The sequence below is a fragment of the Varanus komodoensis genome, unplaced genomic scaffold (assembly GCF_004798865.1).
Source record: "Varanus komodoensis strain SLA01 unplaced genomic scaffold, ASM479886v1 scaffold79, whole genome shotgun sequence".
NCBI classification, from domain to species: domain Eukaryota; kingdom Metazoa; phylum Chordata; class Lepidosauria; order Squamata; family Varanidae; genus Varanus; species Varanus komodoensis.
Window position 1 is genome coordinate 2,159,727 of NW_025336467.1, and position 18,470 is coordinate 2,178,196.

General features: G+C 47.4%; 1 protein-coding gene across 21 annotated transcripts in view; it reads left to right on the forward strand.

The window, feature by feature from the left end:
* Positions 1-18,470, forward strand: part of TCF3 (transcription factor 3) — an 83,904-nt gene that overhangs the window by 18,032 nt on the left and 47,402 nt on the right. For 11 of the 21 annotated variants that reach the window (XM_044453502.1, XM_044453501.1, XM_044453507.1 and 8 more), the window contains exons 4-5: positions 14,964-15,040; positions 18,048-18,144. In XM_044453502.1, coding sequence (XP_044309437.1) covers positions 14,964-15,040; positions 18,048-18,144 — 174 coding nt within the window. The remainder of the gene's footprint in view (positions 1-14,963; positions 15,041-18,047; positions 18,145-18,470) is intronic. The other 10 variants (XM_044453505.1, XM_044453515.1, XM_044453516.1 and 7 more) reach the window with 3 other exon arrangements.

Genomic DNA, 18,470 nt, shown 5'->3' on the forward strand with positions numbered 1-18,470 from the left:
CGGGACCTCCTGGTGTTCACTGTCCCTTTTCGTCTCTTGCTTTGGAGCCATGTTTTAGTAGAGATCATCACCTATTTAGTTATCAAATGCCTAGAAGTCTGTACCACAATAAAAATGCATGCAACATTACACAAGTAAAACAGACATTAAAACAGGACCGTTAAAACAGGACCATTAAAAATTGATTTGCAGCCACGTTGGCCTTTGAGGCTCCATTCCTGGTACACAACCTCCCAAATTCATGAAGTCTTCAGAGGAAAAATGTGCAACCTGTACAGTAAAGGTTTCAAGCTTATTTCCCAACAGGTAAATTGCGACCTGTCCCATTGGACATCCTGGGACCTTATCCAGGGAGCAAGGAAAGAAGGAAATCCAAGGGACTTCACAGGGAGCAATGGAGATAAAAATCAGGGTAGTTTCAGTAGCCCTTCAATCCACACCAATACCAGCTGTTTCTCATAGCAAGTCCCAGGTATTATATCACTTCCTGATCATCCCCAAAACTAGCTGCCAAAAGTTCCCCTTTTCGTTAAAAAGCAAAAGAAAGGGTCTGAAGTCAATCCCAGAAAAGTATGAGGAGTGAGCCGTATATGCTGAATTCTAGAAAGCAGACACAGCCTAAAAACACCCAAGACTCAGTTTGAATTGATTTCCAAAATGCAGATGGAGCAACCCACGCCCTGTCTAAACCAAGAGTTTGGGTACAGAACATCCTTCTCGAACTTCTGCAAACGAGAGTTTGGGGAGCCTTCCTTTGAGCTGTGCTTGGAGGGGCACAAGAAGTTTTAATCTTCCTGGATCTCAGTGGCCCATAGCTCGTGGGACCCACGGAGGAGGTGCCATTGTGAAGACAGTGCAGAGCAAGGGTCTCACATAGGTTGCACCTGGTCACTCCACAGTGCAGGAGCTATTGCCTAACCCTTGTGACGGGGACATTTTTGTGAAAATTTGGAGTTTTTCCCTTGCAACCCTAATCCTTTGTACAGCTTCTGGGGCGAGGGAAGGGAGATCGCCAAGGGAAATTGAAAGCAAAGTTAAGCTCGCTTCTGTCCCGGACTTTGCCAGCAAGAGCAGAAAATCTGTGCGGCAGAGATGAGAAAATAGTTTTCAAGAAGCAAACTTCTGTGGGTGGTTAAGGGGATTCTTAAATGCAGTGGGTGGGAAGTTTCATGGTCTTGCAGACCCAGACCCTCTTTTATCTCTTCCTTGACACCCCAAAAACTAGGAAGGTGCCAAAGCCTCGTGTTGGAGGGGAAGAAGGGATTGGGTGTGGGGAAGGGGATCCAAGAGTTCTCTCGACTGGAACGCAGCCGATTGCTGCCTATTTATTTATTTATTTATTTATTTATTATTTTTGGTGATGGCCGTGAGCTCCCTTCCAAAAGCTTCAAATGCCCTATTAACATTGTTATACAAAACAGCGGTGCATCATTTAATTAGGAAAAATAAGAGCTAACCTCCACCATATGCTAGGCTTCTGTTGGAATTTGCATTTGAAAGTCCAACAGCATTTCAAATTCAGAGCCGGGATTTTCGCCATATGAACGGATTCCAATTTGGGTTGCGATGGAGGAGGAAAAAACCCACCAGAAACCCTATCAAATTTGGAATCTCGCTTTATGTTCGGGATTGTGTTTATTGTCTTTGTGGAGGGGCTGGGCTTTTTCTTGTAAACGTGATCTTATTGTGCCTTTGCATATGATTACAAGCAGTGTTTTGGCACATGCCTCAAATATATGGAGCAAATATCTCCAAATGTGGATGACTACATAGTGTGGAAATTCAAGGCACTCAGGTAATAGATGAGGAATTGTTTCTGCTGCAGTGAACAAAAAGACTGATTGCCACACGTTATAGATAATTGATATGGTAGAAATGTTATTTTAAAATATCAGGCAAGTGATAGGACTTGGGCCCATTTTGCCATCCAGCTGAACAAAATTTCTGCAGGGCTCCTTTCTGGGATTCTCCTCATTTTTCTGGAGTCAATTGCTTCAAGTCCCGGGTTGGAAGAGCTCCTGAATCCGCACTGCACTGTCTTTCCAGGGAAAGGGCAACCAGGATCCAGCCAAAGTCTGCCTTAACATAGCAATGGAGGAGAGTTTCATGTGCAACATGCCAAGTCTTTTCTATGCCTGATGACAATTCCAGATCCCATTAGTGTGGCTTCAGGAAGTTGGCCGAAACACTAATTTTAACTCTGTTCAACGTGCTATTTTAACTCTGCTTGAGAAGCTCTTCAAGCTTGGCGTTCTCTTTTCTTTCGATCTGGGCTGTGAGTGCCTGAAATGCTCCTTTCCAGGCAGCAGCATTCCTCATATGGGAAAAAAGCTGATCTTCAAAGGTTTCCGTGCAGTGGGGAACCCCAGTTTGGGTGCATTTGTAAAATAATACTTTTGCCGCTTCGCCAGGTCAGAATGCAAACGGAATAATGAAAGAACAGTCCAAATTTTCAAAATTACTTTTAACCTATTATGTAGGGGTGCATACCCTCCAGCCTGCAAGCCACTTCGCACCATCCTGAGGTCCCAATAAAACCATTTTTGTGGCTCCTGTGGTAGCAATCTTTTCCCCTAGTCTGCCAAGCCAGATTTCCTGACTTCCACACATTTTTCTTTCTCTTGTAGAAAGATGGTAAAGCTTAGTCTCAGTAGGCAGTCATGTTTTCACCCGGTAGTTTGGGTGTTTTGAGCTGCCCTAGCAGATGCCATTCAGAGGTAGACTGCCTCTAGCCAGAGAGGTTCTACCTAGTTGTTATGACTGATGGATGATCTCGATAGGCCTGCCTGTTGTGTTTTTCTGTCTTACTACCTCTTTGTAACACGTGCTGCCTGATTCCCTAACTTACAGCAGTGAGTTCCAAAATTCATGCTGTATCTGAAGAAATGCCTGTTTTTTCTTGTTGGCGTTGTCCACCAGCTTTACTGGGTAAGCAGAGACTTTTCTGTTGTTACACTCTTCTCACAGCTCTTAATATTTCTTGCATTTGGCAAGAAACCGTCTGCGGAAGAGTTCAGTTCTGCTCACAGCATCTTGGGTCCGTCTTGTTTGAGCGTCTCCTTGGCAGACCATCTTTCTCAGTTTCCTTTTGCCTGCAAACAAAAATGTGGTTTATTTTTAACACTTGCGTGTACTCGTGTCTCTCCAACATGTCTGTTTCAAGACCCCTGCCCCAACCTGGTGGACTTCAATTCCCATCAGCAATCTTGGGAATCCCAAAGGTCTGGAAGACACCAAATGTGGGGAGATGCGCCTGATTCCACAGAACCGTTTTTCCATTTAGGATCACAAAGCACAGAGCAGTTGAATATTAACACGGAGAGGTGATTGAGTGAAATTGTAGTACTCATGGGAAAGCTGAGCCGGAGTTTATTAGGGGTGATTCCTCTTTACGGCCTCTTTACTGGGACAGTTTCCATTGGCCTTGTGGTCCCGTTGCCACACCGAGCTTGCTTCCATGCTGGACTTGATACAAAGGCCGTGTGCCAGATCACCCGGTCTTGACCGGCCGGAGCGCACCGCAGGCTGGCTTTCTTGGGCTTCCCCCAGAGCATGTAGAACTTGGCGGCCCTTCGCAAGCTTCAGGTCAAGTGCAAAACCAGGTCAGAAATACACAAGGGTTCGTGGCTAAGTGTGCTTGTTGGTAAACAGATCCAGGATGTGAGTCTGCACTCGAGGCGAACTCGCAAGAAAATAACATCACACCGAAGCCCGACTTTGTCCCCAAAAAAAGAACAGAGGAGGTACCATCTTTACTGTGGCAACGCAGTTTGGTAAACAGTCTGAAACAAAAAGGTTGCTGGGTGAAGCCTCTTCCGCTAAGTTTTGAAGGGGCAGCTGGCCCGACGGAACACTTTGTTTAAGGAAGAAAAGGGCTGGTGGGGGGGGGGATCTTGTTTTGCGCACCTTTGTCCTTCCTCGTCCGGAACAATTCTCCTTATCGCTTTCCCCTGCCGTGACTCACCGTCTGGCTTAGGGACGATTTGCTCACCGGATGACACCGCCTTGCAGCCCCCGAACAACTTTGCTTTGGCCTGTTCGATGAACAGTTCAGGGTGCAGGTGTAGCTTGCAGCTTCGGCCAAGAAATGTGCACCCCCCCCCTCGTTTCTATCAAGTTTGCACTGGATGACGAGGATTTTTTTTGTTTGAAGTGTTGGCCATTTGGGCTGAAAAGCAAAACAATAAATAATGTCAGCATGAGGGTTGCTTGTGACATGTGAGTTTATCCTAGCAGCAGTGCCCTGTGAGGTTAGACAGAGAACGCCTTGTGCCGAATCCAGCACTGAGCAGGGGTTCAAATCCAGTGCTCATTGCTTTGACCCAAGGGCAGGCTGCATGGACACCCCCCTCCTGGACAGCTTTTGTGGCAGCCACTGAGGTGCATTTCGGCTCCTACTTTTAAGCTTTACATTTTCTTACCTCCAGTCATGGCACTGGAATGTTTTCCTGCTGGTGCTTTCCCGGGTTCAGAAGGATTCTTGGGGTTCAAAGCAATTCTTGGATACATCAGGGTCAGGCCCCACCTCTGCCTTGCGCTCAGTCTTTGGGTAAGTTGCTTGTCTTTCACGGGGCTTCCCCGGCAGCCATGTTGTGGTTGTGCCCGGGAGAGTTTCCCAACTAGCCAGAACTGTTCCATTCCCCCCCCAACTCTGAAAAAGCTTCCCTGCCCTTGTTCCATCTTTTAGTAAAACAGTTTATTCCTTCTCTTAGGATCCTAGTGAACACCAGAAAGATGTGGTACTTTGGTGCTTAAGCAGGGGGTGGCGGGCAGCATAAAAGGGCAGAGTCCTCTGTGTGTGTGTGTGAATTAGGGTTCCCGGGGATGTTTTAGCCTCTCCCAAACCGCCTCTGAGATTGAACTGTTAGCGGCATCTCTCCCCCCTGCCGCCAGAACAGTACATCTGGAACGGGACCAGGATCTCTGGAGCTGCAGCTCTCTCGGCTTGCCAAGGATGCAGGGATGCAAGATCCTGCTCCGTGATGCCTAGTGCAAGCACCCCAGATATTCCATGGGTAATTCCATTTTGGTGCTGGGGGGGGACTGCCTTTATTGTGTCGGCTTAAAACTCCTCCCCCGCCCCCGCTTTCTGCATGTGGCTCCTTTTGGAGTCCTTTGTTTGCTCACCGTTGGCTCGCTTGTTTTCACAGCTGCCGGGAAGTGTTTGGGGCATTGAGTTTATTTCCCCCTTCTCTGGTTTTCTCCAGGTGCCTCCCTGCTTTTCTTTCTCCCCAGCCAAACAGCTTGTCTACCGATTTCTCCCATCCTTGCTAAATTTTCAAAACTGCCTCTGCTTCTTGATCCTCCCTGTAAAAAGCCTGCGTTTTTCACAGTCCTCTCGCTGGAGGGTCTGAAATCAGCGACTTTGTTTCCAGCATTCTTTTCCTTTTCTCCAGGGCTGGAAAATTCAGGAATACCTTATGCCCATTTCCCCTGGAGGATGCTGGGCGACGCGGGAAGAGAGGCGAATGACTATGTTTCCCATAATCCTTTGCACTGAGTAGGTGGTAACAGGGGTTGCTTTAAGGAAGAGGCCACTCTGGCCCACACTTTCTGCCCTGGAGGACTGAAGCACCATGGAATACAGGCAGTCTTTGGTCCTCCAGGGCAGAAAGTGCGGCCCAGAGAGGATGCCTCTTCCGGGGCCACCTGCATATCCCGCTTCAGGCAATCAACTATCCAGTAGCTCAGGGGCAAACCTGAGGCAGGTAGTTGCTGGATGGCATTCGGAGGAACCTGGACCGAGGTGTAACAGGGGAACAGGTTGATTGAAGCCGCTGACCAGGAAAGTGTGAGGAGTGAAAAACTGGTGGAGGGGAGAGGCTTTACCTGTGTGGAGAAAGAGTGCGGCAGGGGGCTTGAAGGGAGTGGCAGGTGTTGTCGGCTGCGCAGGTGTGCACTTGTCCCGTTGCCAGCTTTCCCTTCGGCTGCAGGGAAGGGAGCCTGACTAGGTACTGAGAAGGGGAGAAATGCCCACTCTCCCCTCCACCCCAGTATTTCGTCTGTTAGCCTGCAAGAGAGGCAACTAGCCCTCGATGGGGCGGTACACTCACTGGCAGCAGCATGAGGAGTGTGTATAATGCCTGCCTTGCATGCGTACACAAACACACACACCGATCATCCAGTTTGCAATTGTAGATGGCTGCACATCAGCCAAATTCCTCAGTTGCAGCTCTTGGTGCAATGCCAGGAGCCAAGACAAAGAATATGCAGGTCACGGGAGCTGAGCCATGGATGCAAGGAATGTGTCAGCCGTCTGCAGTCTTTTATGTTCCCTGGGTCCAAATTGATGCAGACTGGGAGATGCAGCCGCTCCGCCCACGAAAAAAAAATTCCGGAGGTGGCTGTGTTCTTCCCCACTCACAACTTGAAGCCCCAGAATGCACAGTTCTAAGTCCCCTGTTAAACCCCATGCTTCCCATTGGGGGCAAAAACCCCTTGAAATCTTTGACAATTCAGTTTCCTCACCCCCCCCCCGAGATCTCATGCAGAATTGGGGAGAGTCTGTGTCTTCTGGGTGAAGCTCCAGAGGTGTGTTTCAGCTCCTGTGTGAGGCTTTGCATCCATATTTTATTTCATATAGAATATCTTTTTCTGTGTATCTGTCAATCCCATGGCTGGTTGCTCCACTCATATTTACAAAAGCCTTCCCCAACATGGTGTCTGTGAGACACGTTGGGACTACTGCTCCTGTGGGCTGGGAGAGATGGGATTTGTAGTATGATTGTATCAGTGTGGTTCCCCAATGGCTGGTGAGTTTGGGAGGATCTGTGATCGAGTTGGGCTTGGAGGGTTGGAGGAGAAGCAGAGTAGATCAGACAATATAAAACTTATAGAGCTCAAAGCAGGTGGCCTATTCGTTTTTACCACCACTCTATACGACTCTGGTGTGCCTGCAACTGGAGTATTGTGCTCAGTTTTGGGCCCCTCATTACAGAAAGAATATAGCCAGGTTGGAGTCAGTGCAGCGTAGGGCCACAAGGTTGGTGGCCGGTTTGCAGGGGAAGCCGTATGAGGCGAGACTGAGGGAACTGGGTCTCTTCAGCCTGGAGAAGAGGAGACTCAGAGGGGATCTGTTGGCGACATACAGGTGTGTGAGGGGTATCACAGGGAGGTGGGCAGAGACCTGTTCTCCCCGCAGAGAAAGGCAGGATGCGCTCCAAGGGAGCAAAGCTCTGGGAACCAGATTCCATTTAGATACCAGGAAGCACTTCCTGACAGTCAGGACCCCGAGGGTGTGGAATGGGCTTCCACAGGAGCTGGTTGAGGCCCCATTGGTGAGGGTGTTCAAAGATAGGCTGGACATGAACATGGTGGGCATGTCGTGAGCAAAGCCAGCTGGTGCCGGAGGTCAGACTAGATGGCCCGGGAGACCCCTTCTGACTTGCTCTGTTTCTAGGTTTCTGTCTTGTAATCCTTTCTGTGGGGATGCAGCTGCCATATTCTTTCTTTCATCTGCACACCCCGACCCTCTGTATGCATTTGGCACCCAGTGTAAGCATCCTTTGAATGAACGCATATCTCCCACGGGCAATCCAGCTTGTGTTCCCAGGAAATAAGTCCCCAAATCCCAACAAATGCAGAAGAGCATAGGCCTGGCATAGCAAGGGTGCATGAGAAAAGCATCTGAGGGGCAAATTGGGGTGTGCATAGACTGAGAAAAGTTCCCAAATGCAGCATAGGGTGGTGGTTGTGGAGATAAGATGGGGAGCAGGAGAATGATGCAAACCGCTTTGAATCCATTCTAAGGAAAAAGTGGGATATAAATCTAATAAATAAATAATGCCCCAGACAGCTGTGTTTATCCCCTGCCTTTTTCCCTGCAGAAGTTCTGTACCATTCAGCACAGGGGAAAGAACCTGGCCAGCCGTCACCGGAAGGAAAGGTTCTTCACAGCACCAACTGAGTCTTCCCACTTGTATTGCCTTCCTTTCAGCACATTTCAGCTCAGCGATGACAGAGATTCTCTCAAAACGGATTCCTGAAACGAGTGGGGCTTTGGGGCCTTGCTCACTGGGAGAACTCAGGCGATCCCCGCAGGCCATAGATTGGGAGACGGGATGGAGGTCTTTGGGCTTAAGGCCCATGATGTTCAGTGGGACTTGCCTTTAATCTGCGTGTTCAGATTATAAGCCCATGGAGTGAGGCAGCTGCTAAAAAGGCAGACCCAGTCCTGGGCTCCATTCATGGAAGCAGAGAGAACAGGAAACAAACACAGAAGAGGAGAACTTTCTTTCCCTCCCCAGCCTGCCAAATCTGTCTGTCATCCTTTCCTGCTGCGTCTTTCCAGAAGTCCTCCCCAAGACCCTGAGTTCATGGCTAGAAATGGGAGCAGAAGAAACACTCCCACTTCATGATCTAGTGTGTTTCCTGGCTGCAAGAGTAAGTGCTCTTACTCATGTGTAAACCCCATTGTAATGCATGTGGGAATTGCTTCTGAGTAAATATAAGCAAGATTGCAGGAGTGTGTTTTGCAAAACGCCACTGAGCACTGGTATGAGCATCTTTGTAGGAGAATCGTCTTCCTGGCAGGGTGCACCAAGAGGGAAGGATCCCAGTCGGCTAATTTACTGGTTTTCCAAATCTCGCTTAGCGGAGTGTTCTTCTTCTGGGCTGATTCCCTGCCCGATGAGGCAGGCTTAATATTGTGGTATTCATCATGGCATCTGTCTGCGTTTTGCAATCACATTCCCCTAGCTCGCTTTTTCAGACCACAGTCCAGGCACCGCTGGTGCATCTTGAAGCCAAGGAAATGTTACCGCTTAAGCATCCATCCTGCTGCTTAAGGGTGAACAAAATCAAAGCACATCATGCGTAATGTGTCAAACACGTGTGTGGGGGGTGCTCAGAGGTGAGGGGTACAGCAGTCTTTCCATATCCAGAATATACAGAATGACTTGGGCGACAGTGTCGGCTCTGTTTGTTTGTTATCCTTCAAGTGTGAGGTGATGCACTGTTGTTTCCAGCTGGGAAACAGGCAGATTTGCACTTTTCTGTGCAAAATCTTTGCACTCCTGGCTTGCTGCTTTGGCGGTTGCTCTGGAGAAGTGAACACCGAAGCAGAAGCAAACTTGGGCACCACCAGGTTCCGTATGCCCCTGACTACACTGGGCATCCTCTTTGTCTGCCGAACAAAGCTAGAAACTGAATTCTGTACCTAATCAATGGCCAAAAGGAAGAACAGAAACTACAACCTCCCTGCCCCTCCCTCATGTTTTGTCAAATTCTTATGGGTATTTCCAAGCCAATTTAACCTGCTCTCCAGCTTCTTAGCTCAAGGACCTTTTGAGCTTTTGTGCTTTTGAAAACGGGCTTAGATACCAGCCCTTTAAGCCATTTTTCCATGCTCCCACAAACTGTAAGTGTACATGGCCTTAATTGTCTCCCCTTGCTCTGAGCAAATATTTCAAGAAGCCGTCCCCAGCCTGGTCCCCTGCAAGTATGTCAGACTGGAAAGCCATCGTCCCCAGCTGCAGGGGACTAGGTTTGAAAAGGTCGCACGCAGCCAAGATCCTTCATTCTGTACGCTTTCTTTTTCTCTGTGTGTGCGTGGTTGACAAGAGCTAAACAAATCATTCTTTGTTTCTTGCTGGGTACCCCATGGCCCCAGAAATGTGGTTAATGTGGGACCTGGTCAGATTATTTTTATCAGATGCGCAGAGGGTATCCAACTGAACGGGGTTCCTCTTTGTTCCCACGTGCTGTTCTGTGCGGAACTCCTTAAACGAAAGTTGAGGGAAGGAAAAGAATGAGCTCCCTTCCTGACAGCCACATCTTTTGCTATGAGTACATTTTAATTAGAACATGAGCACGGAATGCTTAATGAATATTCATGATTGGGGTTATTAAAATGCATAATTAATCTGTGGGGTTTCTCCCCCCCCCCCATTTTAATAACTCTATTAATGGAACAAGGATGGGTAAGGCCAGGGGATGGGAGACGGGGGGCTCTATTTTTGCCCCGTCTTGCCTGGGGATAAGCATCTGTAATTTGGAAATTCTGGCAAATGGGGAAGGACATCATTTTAGGACTGTGTGCAGATTACATCTTGCATCCTTGCCTTTCTCCTGAGTTGCTTCCCTGGTTCCCTCACCGTGCTGCTTTATCCACACTGCAGCCATGCGAGGTAGGTTCGTGCCTCATTGATGTTTGCCTCCTTGATGGAGCTGTGAATTGTGGGTAAGACCACAATATCAAAAAGGCCTTTCTGGATTGCACCAAACAGTCATTTAGGCCAGCCTCCTGTTTACACCATGGCCAACCGGCCGAGAAATCCCTGAGAAAGCACATGCTCAAATGGGACAGGAGTGTAACACCCTTTCTGCCCGTGTTCCTCATGTCTGGAGACCCAAGTAGCTCAAAGGACGAGGGGCCACGGATGGCCTTCTCCGTATGATTGTTCTCTGCCGTCAAGTCTTATGGCAACCCTGTGAGTGAAAGCCACCCAGGGCAGCCCTGACCCACTCTTGTAAACTCGAGGGTGTGGCTTCCTTGGTGGAGTTGATCCATCCTCTGTTTGGTCTTCCTTCTTGTCTTCTGCCTGCGACTTACCCTGGCATGGCGGTCTTCTCCAGGGAGGTCTCATGACATGCCCAAGGTAGGAGAACCTCGGTTTTGTCAGGCCTGTCTGGATTCAGGATCCACTTGTTTGTCTTTCTGTTTGTCCAGAGTATTTGTCCCAGAGAGATCTGCCTGATTTGCCTGGTGTCCTCCTTCTGGCGCCAGGTAAAGTTGTTTTTATTTAACCATCATTTTAATAAACAACGGATTTAGATGTATTAAGATTTTTTTTCTTTCCTCACAGTTGCACTTTCCATCTTCTATCTTCCATTTTTTCTTTCCTTTTCTTTTTAGTTGATGAGGTTCAGTTATATATGGTTTTAATAATAGGTCTTTTATTCTTGTACTGTTTCAGTTTTATGTAAGCCATCCTGAACGCTTGTCGGAAGGACAGGATACAAATGTTTGTAAAAAATAAATACATTTGCAAAGCTCTCCTCCAACACCATGGTTTGAATACTTCCATTTTCTTCCTCTTGGATTTCTTCCCTGGGTGTGACTGGCAATACAATCATGAGAATGATCTTGGCCTTGGATCTCTAGTGAAATGTCCTTACACTTCATGACCTTTTCTACTTCTTTCCTTGCTGCCCTTCGCAGTCACGGCCTTCTTCTAATTCTTGGGTATTGTCTCATCTCCCTTGGAACTGAAAGCTGCCATCACAACCTCTAGACAGTTGCAAGCTCCAAATCTGAACTCTGCAGGGCGTGAAAAGGTCCTTTCTCTGTTGGTCCTGATCTCCCACCCATTTTCTTCATGAGGTGGCCCCATGGGGTCTCTTATGACTGACTATCAACTACTGTGGTGATTGTTGGCACGGCTTTTGGACAGAGTTGTAGAAGGGTTGATCTGCAACGGAGCAAATTCGGAGCAAAGACCAAAGTCTTCCTAGTGGCAAGAGGAAGACCCAGACAAGATCAGTAGAAACCAAACCAGCGGGTTACTTGGGAAAGCATGCCGTTCTTTTTTCCTTTCTCTGCTTTTCAACCTTGGGTGGATTGCAGTATATGGATAAGGGTTAACGGGTTCTCGGCGTGAAGTCTGGGGATTTTATTTTCCATCATGGAAAGGAGGTGACTCTTGGTGGTGTGCAGTTCAAGGTTATGGGAACAGTTTGACTCTTTTAGGCATGGTCCATCCTCCTGCACCCCAAATCCTGTAGCCTTCATTTCTCCATTCTGATCCCACCCACGGTGTAGCCTTCTCCCAGTCTCTATATCTTTATAATATCTGTCCTCTTTTGGTGCGGGACATTGACTCCAAGATGGGTGGAATAGATCTTTCCACTTTTGCAAAACTGAACTGGGGGAAAAAGGATCCGTTCTGGAGATGGTTTAGTGAACTCCCAATCATCTGGTAAATCTATATTCACTGACCCCAACTTTTGGGGCAGTCCTTGCTTTTCACCAGCGTTGACATGTCTGAAAGCTAGACCTTCAACTGCTTGGGACTCTCTGGCCCTTCAGCATGCTGACCAGAGCTTAAGCAGGCTGAAGTCCCAAACATCTAGAATCTCCTGGTTGCAGTTTTGAACAAGGTGCAGAGAAAAGAGCTGGGCAGCTGCTCGAGGCCCAATTCGTAAAGTGGTACCATCATAGGTCCAAGAGCCAGGCCTTTCCAAAGGAGAACTCGGTGTTTTCCAACAACATCACATCAAGCTGTGTTGGGGGTGTGGGGAATAGCTATGAAACATTAAAATGAGCTTTTGCAAATGAACATAATTGCTTATTTAATTACAGCTCTCAGTTGATTGTATTTTAAAATCTATTTAGTTCCACTCTTTTCTAAGCATCCCTTCTAGAATTTGGGCAAGTACTTGGCCAGTGTGTGTGGAAGAATAATTTTAAAAATATTATTTCATTGAAGATCAAGATCTTTGGATTGCAGCTCTCCCAGCAAACCTCAACCATGCCTTGACTGTTTTGCTTTCTCTCTCCCCTCTTGTGTTGTTGACCTGAGATTTGTAAATTCTGTGGGGCTGAGGCCCATTTCTCAATGGAAGGCCTGTGTAATTGCACGAACTAGCCCCTGAATCTTTTTCCTCCATAATTTTCTGTTGGTGGGTTTGATTTTGGGTTTCCCCTCTACAATATGCAAATGAAATTGTTCTTGAAGGGAAGGGTGTGGTATGGAAAAGCTCGTATTAGCAAAGCAAAAGTTACTGAGGGGGAGAAGAAGGGCTGCCCCTTTCCTCTGTAGAATCCGGAGTTGCATTAGCATCGAATTCCACTGCGCCTTCAATTCCGCAAAGTAATCACATTGGAAAATTTTTGATTAGAAAATAAAATCTAAATGAGAGTTATGAATATTCATTAGGTGTGGAGATTAATATGCATAATTATGCAAATTAGACAGCAATTAAACACCGATTCTCCGGGGAAATGATTAGCACAAAAAGCTTTGGAATGGAAGCATGAAATTTTGAAAGAAGTTTCTGGTTAAATGAACAGTAAGGGGAGTGTAGGAAAGACGGGGTGGGGTGTTTCCCATAATAATAACCTTTTGGAAATAAATAAATAAACACACACACACACACACACACACACACACACACGGGCGCACGCACACAATAGGGTGTGTTTATAAGTGCAGAATTGTTTTTGCACTGCCATGTCACTGATACAGGTCTTGGGAGGTTCTGTTCCAAGCCTGAAAGCAGAGGAATAAAATGCACTCTTCCCATGCTCAGGGTGTGTTCCCTTTCCCGCTTCTGAAAGGCCTCTTTCCCCCTTCTGGAAGTTTTTATTTGGCTACCCAGGGACATTTTGCTAAGAAATTTAAGCTAAACCATGTTGGGATTTAAGATATTTTGACCCTGCCCCCTTTTAATAGCATTTTCTGCACTGCAGAAAATGAATGCAAGGAGGAAACATTATGCAGTGTGCATGTTTACATGTGTTGGGGGGAGCATTTGAAAAAAGGCATGTGATTTATTGCATGTCTGCTACAGAGAACCAAAACCGAGTAGCAAAGGAGTGTTTGAGGGCGGAGTAACAGTGCAACTCCAGGTTAGAATGGATGGGATTTGCAATTTGAAGTTCTCTTCCACTTCAGGGGTGGAGGAGAAATATACTTCCATGCAGAACGTGACGTTTATCCAACCTCAGATTAAAAGGGTGGCAAGAAGCTGGCAGCTCCCACATTTTTCCACAATACCTCCTCTCGGCCAGCGTTTCTAGAAGACAAACATGGAGTCAGACGTTTCGGTGAAGTGTCAATATGAGCCCAGAGCTGACCCTGACAGCTTGACTTTCTACATGCAAGGATATCCATGGTTGGGGGGAATCATTCTTCCATGCAGCACAGAGTGATAGAGTAAAATATACAGTAGACTCAACTATCCAGCTTGCGGCTATCCGGCCTCTGTACTATCCGGCCTAGTTAAAAAATAACTATCAATGAACAGTAAAATAAGTTTAAATAATTTTTGTAAGAATGAAGTCTACGTTTTATGTTAATGTTTTGTTTATTTTAAAAGTATATGTATTCATACTGTACAGTGTACATGATTTTATGTTTCCCGCAATTAAGTTAGACATTATAAAATTTATCTTAAAATGTGTACAATATTTTTATCCCTGGACTTCCTTTTTCTGTAATAAATTTTTAAAACGTACAGTACAGTACATAACAAACATTTATAAAGTACTGGCCTGTACTAAGAGGTCAGAAAATATGAATAAGAGCGAGTTTTGGTGTAAAAAGGGTGTTTTTAATGGTATGTGTGGGGTAGGAAGTGAGCATTGATAGAATTCTGGCCTATCCGGCTTTTTTGGTATCCTGCCTGCCCTTCCGCCACATTAGGCCGAATAGTTGGGAGTCTACTGTATATACATCTTGTAGAACTTGGTACCAACATCTTAATGTACATTAATGTGGCAGATATACCGATCCTCCCTCCACCCCAGAAAGATACTTGTAAGCACCCTGTGGTTTTGTGGGTCCTGTGTGTTTGACATTTGCTGAAGTTCATTAAGGACATGCAGACATCGACTCCAGGGCCCAGAGTTTGGGATTTTCAGATGGGTGGATGTGGAACTAATGTGCAGAAGTGGCGGGTGCCACATTAGGCCAGATAGTTGGGAGTCTACTGTACCTATATTTTATCATCCTTATCAGCCAGGTTTCTGTTGCCGCTGTTCCACTCAGAAGTTATTTTCTCATTCCTTCATCCTGCCGAACCTATCCGCTTGGGTTTCTTTGAAGCCTAATCATGTGAAAAGTTTGCAAAACAGGAAGAGTTGGTGTGCTTTGGGCTTTTCGTCCAAATATTTTTCTGTTTGTAGAAGGAAGAGTGAATTTTGCGAGGCTCCCTTTTGAAGGCTTTGCTGATCAAAGCAACCCTTATGTGTTTTCTTTCTCTTGGGTTTGTTCCCCCCCGCACCCCCACCCCATCCCCAGCAGGTCTGGATGAGAGACCGGCGACTGGATCCTGGGCAGCAGGAGAGCAAACTAACTCCACTTTTGACCAAGTCAGGGTAAGAGTGGGGAGTACACCTAAGAACCCTTTCTACTGCCTCGAGTAAAAGAAGAAATCAAAAACCTACCTACTCCGCTTCTTGCTGGGTTGCAGCCGTGTGTCATTTCTGAAAGTGTCCGGCCAGATCCTCTAGGGCAGCGGTTCCCGAACTTTTTGTGTCTCGGAACATTTCTGAAGACATTTTTCCATGGAGCCCTAACTTTGTCCCAGCTTTTTACTAAGCTTTGTGAACCTGCAAGGTTCTTTCTTCTATCATCTGCTCCAGTTGCTTGAGTGCTTCGCATAACATAGCAGGTTTGGAAATAAAGGGAAAGCATGTTAAATATAGCAAATGAATAAATCGATTATAGGGTAATATCCCAAAGTAATTCTTTTGATTATTCCCAACATGACTCAATAGAGTCCTAGGAACCAAATGATGTGATGCATTTCCTTATTTGCTGCTTGGATGCCAACTGCCATTCGAATAGTTGACCTCATGTGGTTTCATTTAAAATCCATTTTAAATTTGATTTTTGAGATTATTCGAGGCTTTTGCAGAACCCTGGGGTGCCATAGAACACAGTTTGGGAACTGCTGCTCTAGGCAATTCATGAAATCAGCTGACATTCCTCTGCTGCTCATGGCTAATATTTTATTTCTCTAAAGAATGTTTGCTGCATTCTTCAGCTATGGAGTCTCCAAGGGTGCTCTCCGCAGAATAAATTAAAAACAATTCCTTGTCAGCAATTGCTTACAATTGAAACAGTGCATTACAAAAGGAAAGCGGAATGCAGAGGGCAGAGGAAACAAACAAACTGAGGCCCTGAGTCTTAAAGTTCTGTATAATCACCAACTAAAATGGAGACAGTTATAGGAAGGCACAGGGGTGATGAAATGACTCTCTGGTTTCCCATCACCCTCTGCTGCAAGAAGGATGCGTGCCCAGTGCAAAGGAAAGATTAACAGGACATTGTCCTTATGCTTCGTGCTCTTCTTTAGCTACATGGAGAGGGGAGCTCTTTGGTAGAAAATGAGAGCAATTCTCCAGGGCCAGGTAAATTCCATGTCCTTCAACATCCTGTTTCCAGTAGTGGACAGTCTGTATCATGACTTAAACTAGGTTTTTTTCCCCTCCTGCAGATAATAGCATGGGGAAGCTAGGCACAATCCTTCTCCGCCGACACACTACCTTTCCACATGTACTCAGGCCTTCCTCGTCTTTGCTTTAAATAAGACACTTTCAAAACATGCCAATTTTCCCACTTTTCTGCAGAGCCTGGTGCTGTTACGGCTTGATTCTGCAGAACATAGAAACAGAGCGAGTCAGAAGCGGTCTCTTGGGCCATCTAGTCTGACCCTTGGCTCCAGCCAGCTCCGCTCACAACATGCCCACCATGTGCGTGTCTAGCCTGTCTTTGAACATCTGCACCGATGGGGCCTCAGCCACCTCCCGGGGAAGCCCATTCCACACCCTTGGGGTCCTAACTGTTAGGCAGTGCTTCCTGGCATCTAAATTGAACCTGGGTTCCCTGAGCTTTGCTCCGTTGGAGCGCATCCTGCCCTCCTCTGCAGGGGAGAACAGGTCTCTGCCCACCTCCGCGTGACACCCCCTCACACACCTGTATGTCGCCAACAGGTCCCCTCTGAGCCTCCTCTTCCCCAGGCTGAAGAGGCCCAGTTCCCTCAGTCTCGCCTCATACGGCTTCCCCTGCAAACCGGCCACCAGCCTTGTGGCCCTTCGCTGCACTGACTCCAACCTGGCTATATCCTTCCTGTAACGAGGGGCCCAAAACTGAGCACAATACTCCAGTTGCGGGCACACCAGAGTCGTGTAGAGTGGTAGTAACGCCTCTCTCGATCTAGAAGCCACGCTTCTGGCTGTGCAACCAAGGGTGGCGTTCGCCCTCTTGACCACCGCATCACACGGCTGGCTCATGTTCAGCCTGCAGTCGACCAGCACCCCGAGGTCCCTTTCACAAGTGCTGCTCTCCAGCCACTTGTCCCCTAACCTGTACTTGTGACACCCATTCCTATGCCGCAAGTGCAAGACCTCGCACTTATCCACATTGAACGCCATCCTGTTGTCTCCTGCCCACTTCCATAGTCTGTCCAGAGCCTTTTGGATCTGGAGTACCTGCTCCTCAGTTGTGGCCACTGTTCCAGGTTTAGTATCGTTTGCTAATTTGATCAACAGATTGTTCACCCCTTCTTCTATGTTGTTGATGAAAAGATTAAACAGGATCGGCCCCAGGACAGAGCCCTGGGGGACCCCGCTTGTCACTGGCCGCCATCCTGATGATTCCCCGCCAATGGTTACCCTCTGCTTTCGGTCAGTCAACCATGCCCTAATCCACCGGACAGTGCTTTGGTCTATCCCAAAACTCCTCAGTTTCTCCACCAGGATATCATGGGGCACTTTGTCAAAGGCCTTGCTGAAATCCAGGTATACCACATCCACTGCATCCCCTCCATCCAGCCATCTCAAAACCTTGTCATAGAATTCCACAAGGTTTGTCTGGCAGGACCTGTTATTGCGGAAGCCGTGTTGTGTGGCCGCCAGCCTCCCTTCCCCATATTCCTTCAGACCAGACCTGCAAATGCTGTTAATTTTTGCCATGGGCCAGTCAGGTCCTTTCACCACCACCTGGTGTCTTCACCTATGATGGACTGCATCTCCCATCATCCCCAGCCAGCATGGCCAACATTTCTGGAGGGCAGCAACATTGAGAAAGCAGGGCTTAGAAATCCATCTTGGCAGAAAAGTCCAGCAAACCTGAAACTTTCTTACTGTCTGCAGAGACTGTAAGCATCATGGAAAGGGGGCGCAAAGAGGAGGTCTCGGGGTGGGGATGGAAAACCCATGTGGCTGGTTCTCATGGGGTGAGGACAACAGGAGCTCCCCTCATGTTTTTCTGTCTTAAGGATGGGTCTTGCATAGGAAATGTTCTCTGGGACACCCTAGACTGAATATCTGTTTTAAAGTCTCCCTTGTAAGCATTTGTCTTTCGGGTTTTTCCTTCTAGCAGGGTTATGGTGAAGGCTCCCACTACGGCGAGCACAGAGACCTGCCATCCCATAACAGCGTATCTTCGTCACCATTCCTGGGATCCGGCATAGTTGGTAAGTTCTGATGTTGCACGTCAAGGGTTTCTCTGTGCATGAAAAGGGCTCCTAATTCAGGATTGTGGCTGAAGGCAGGGGACCTCCCTCACTGCAGTGGTCCAGAAAGAGAAGGCCAGTCTGGCGTTGGCAGAAGGACAGGGGTGGCGCTGGTCCCCTTCAGTATTCCCAGTTGCCCTTCTGTTGTCCAGCTTTCTTCCGCTTTCTGTGCACAGCGCTGTCTTCTCAGCCATTTCTTGCATCGCTCACAGGAAGGTCACGGGGGAAACATAGGAACAGAGCGAGTCAGAAGGGGTCTCCCAGGCCATCTAGTCTGACCCCGGCTC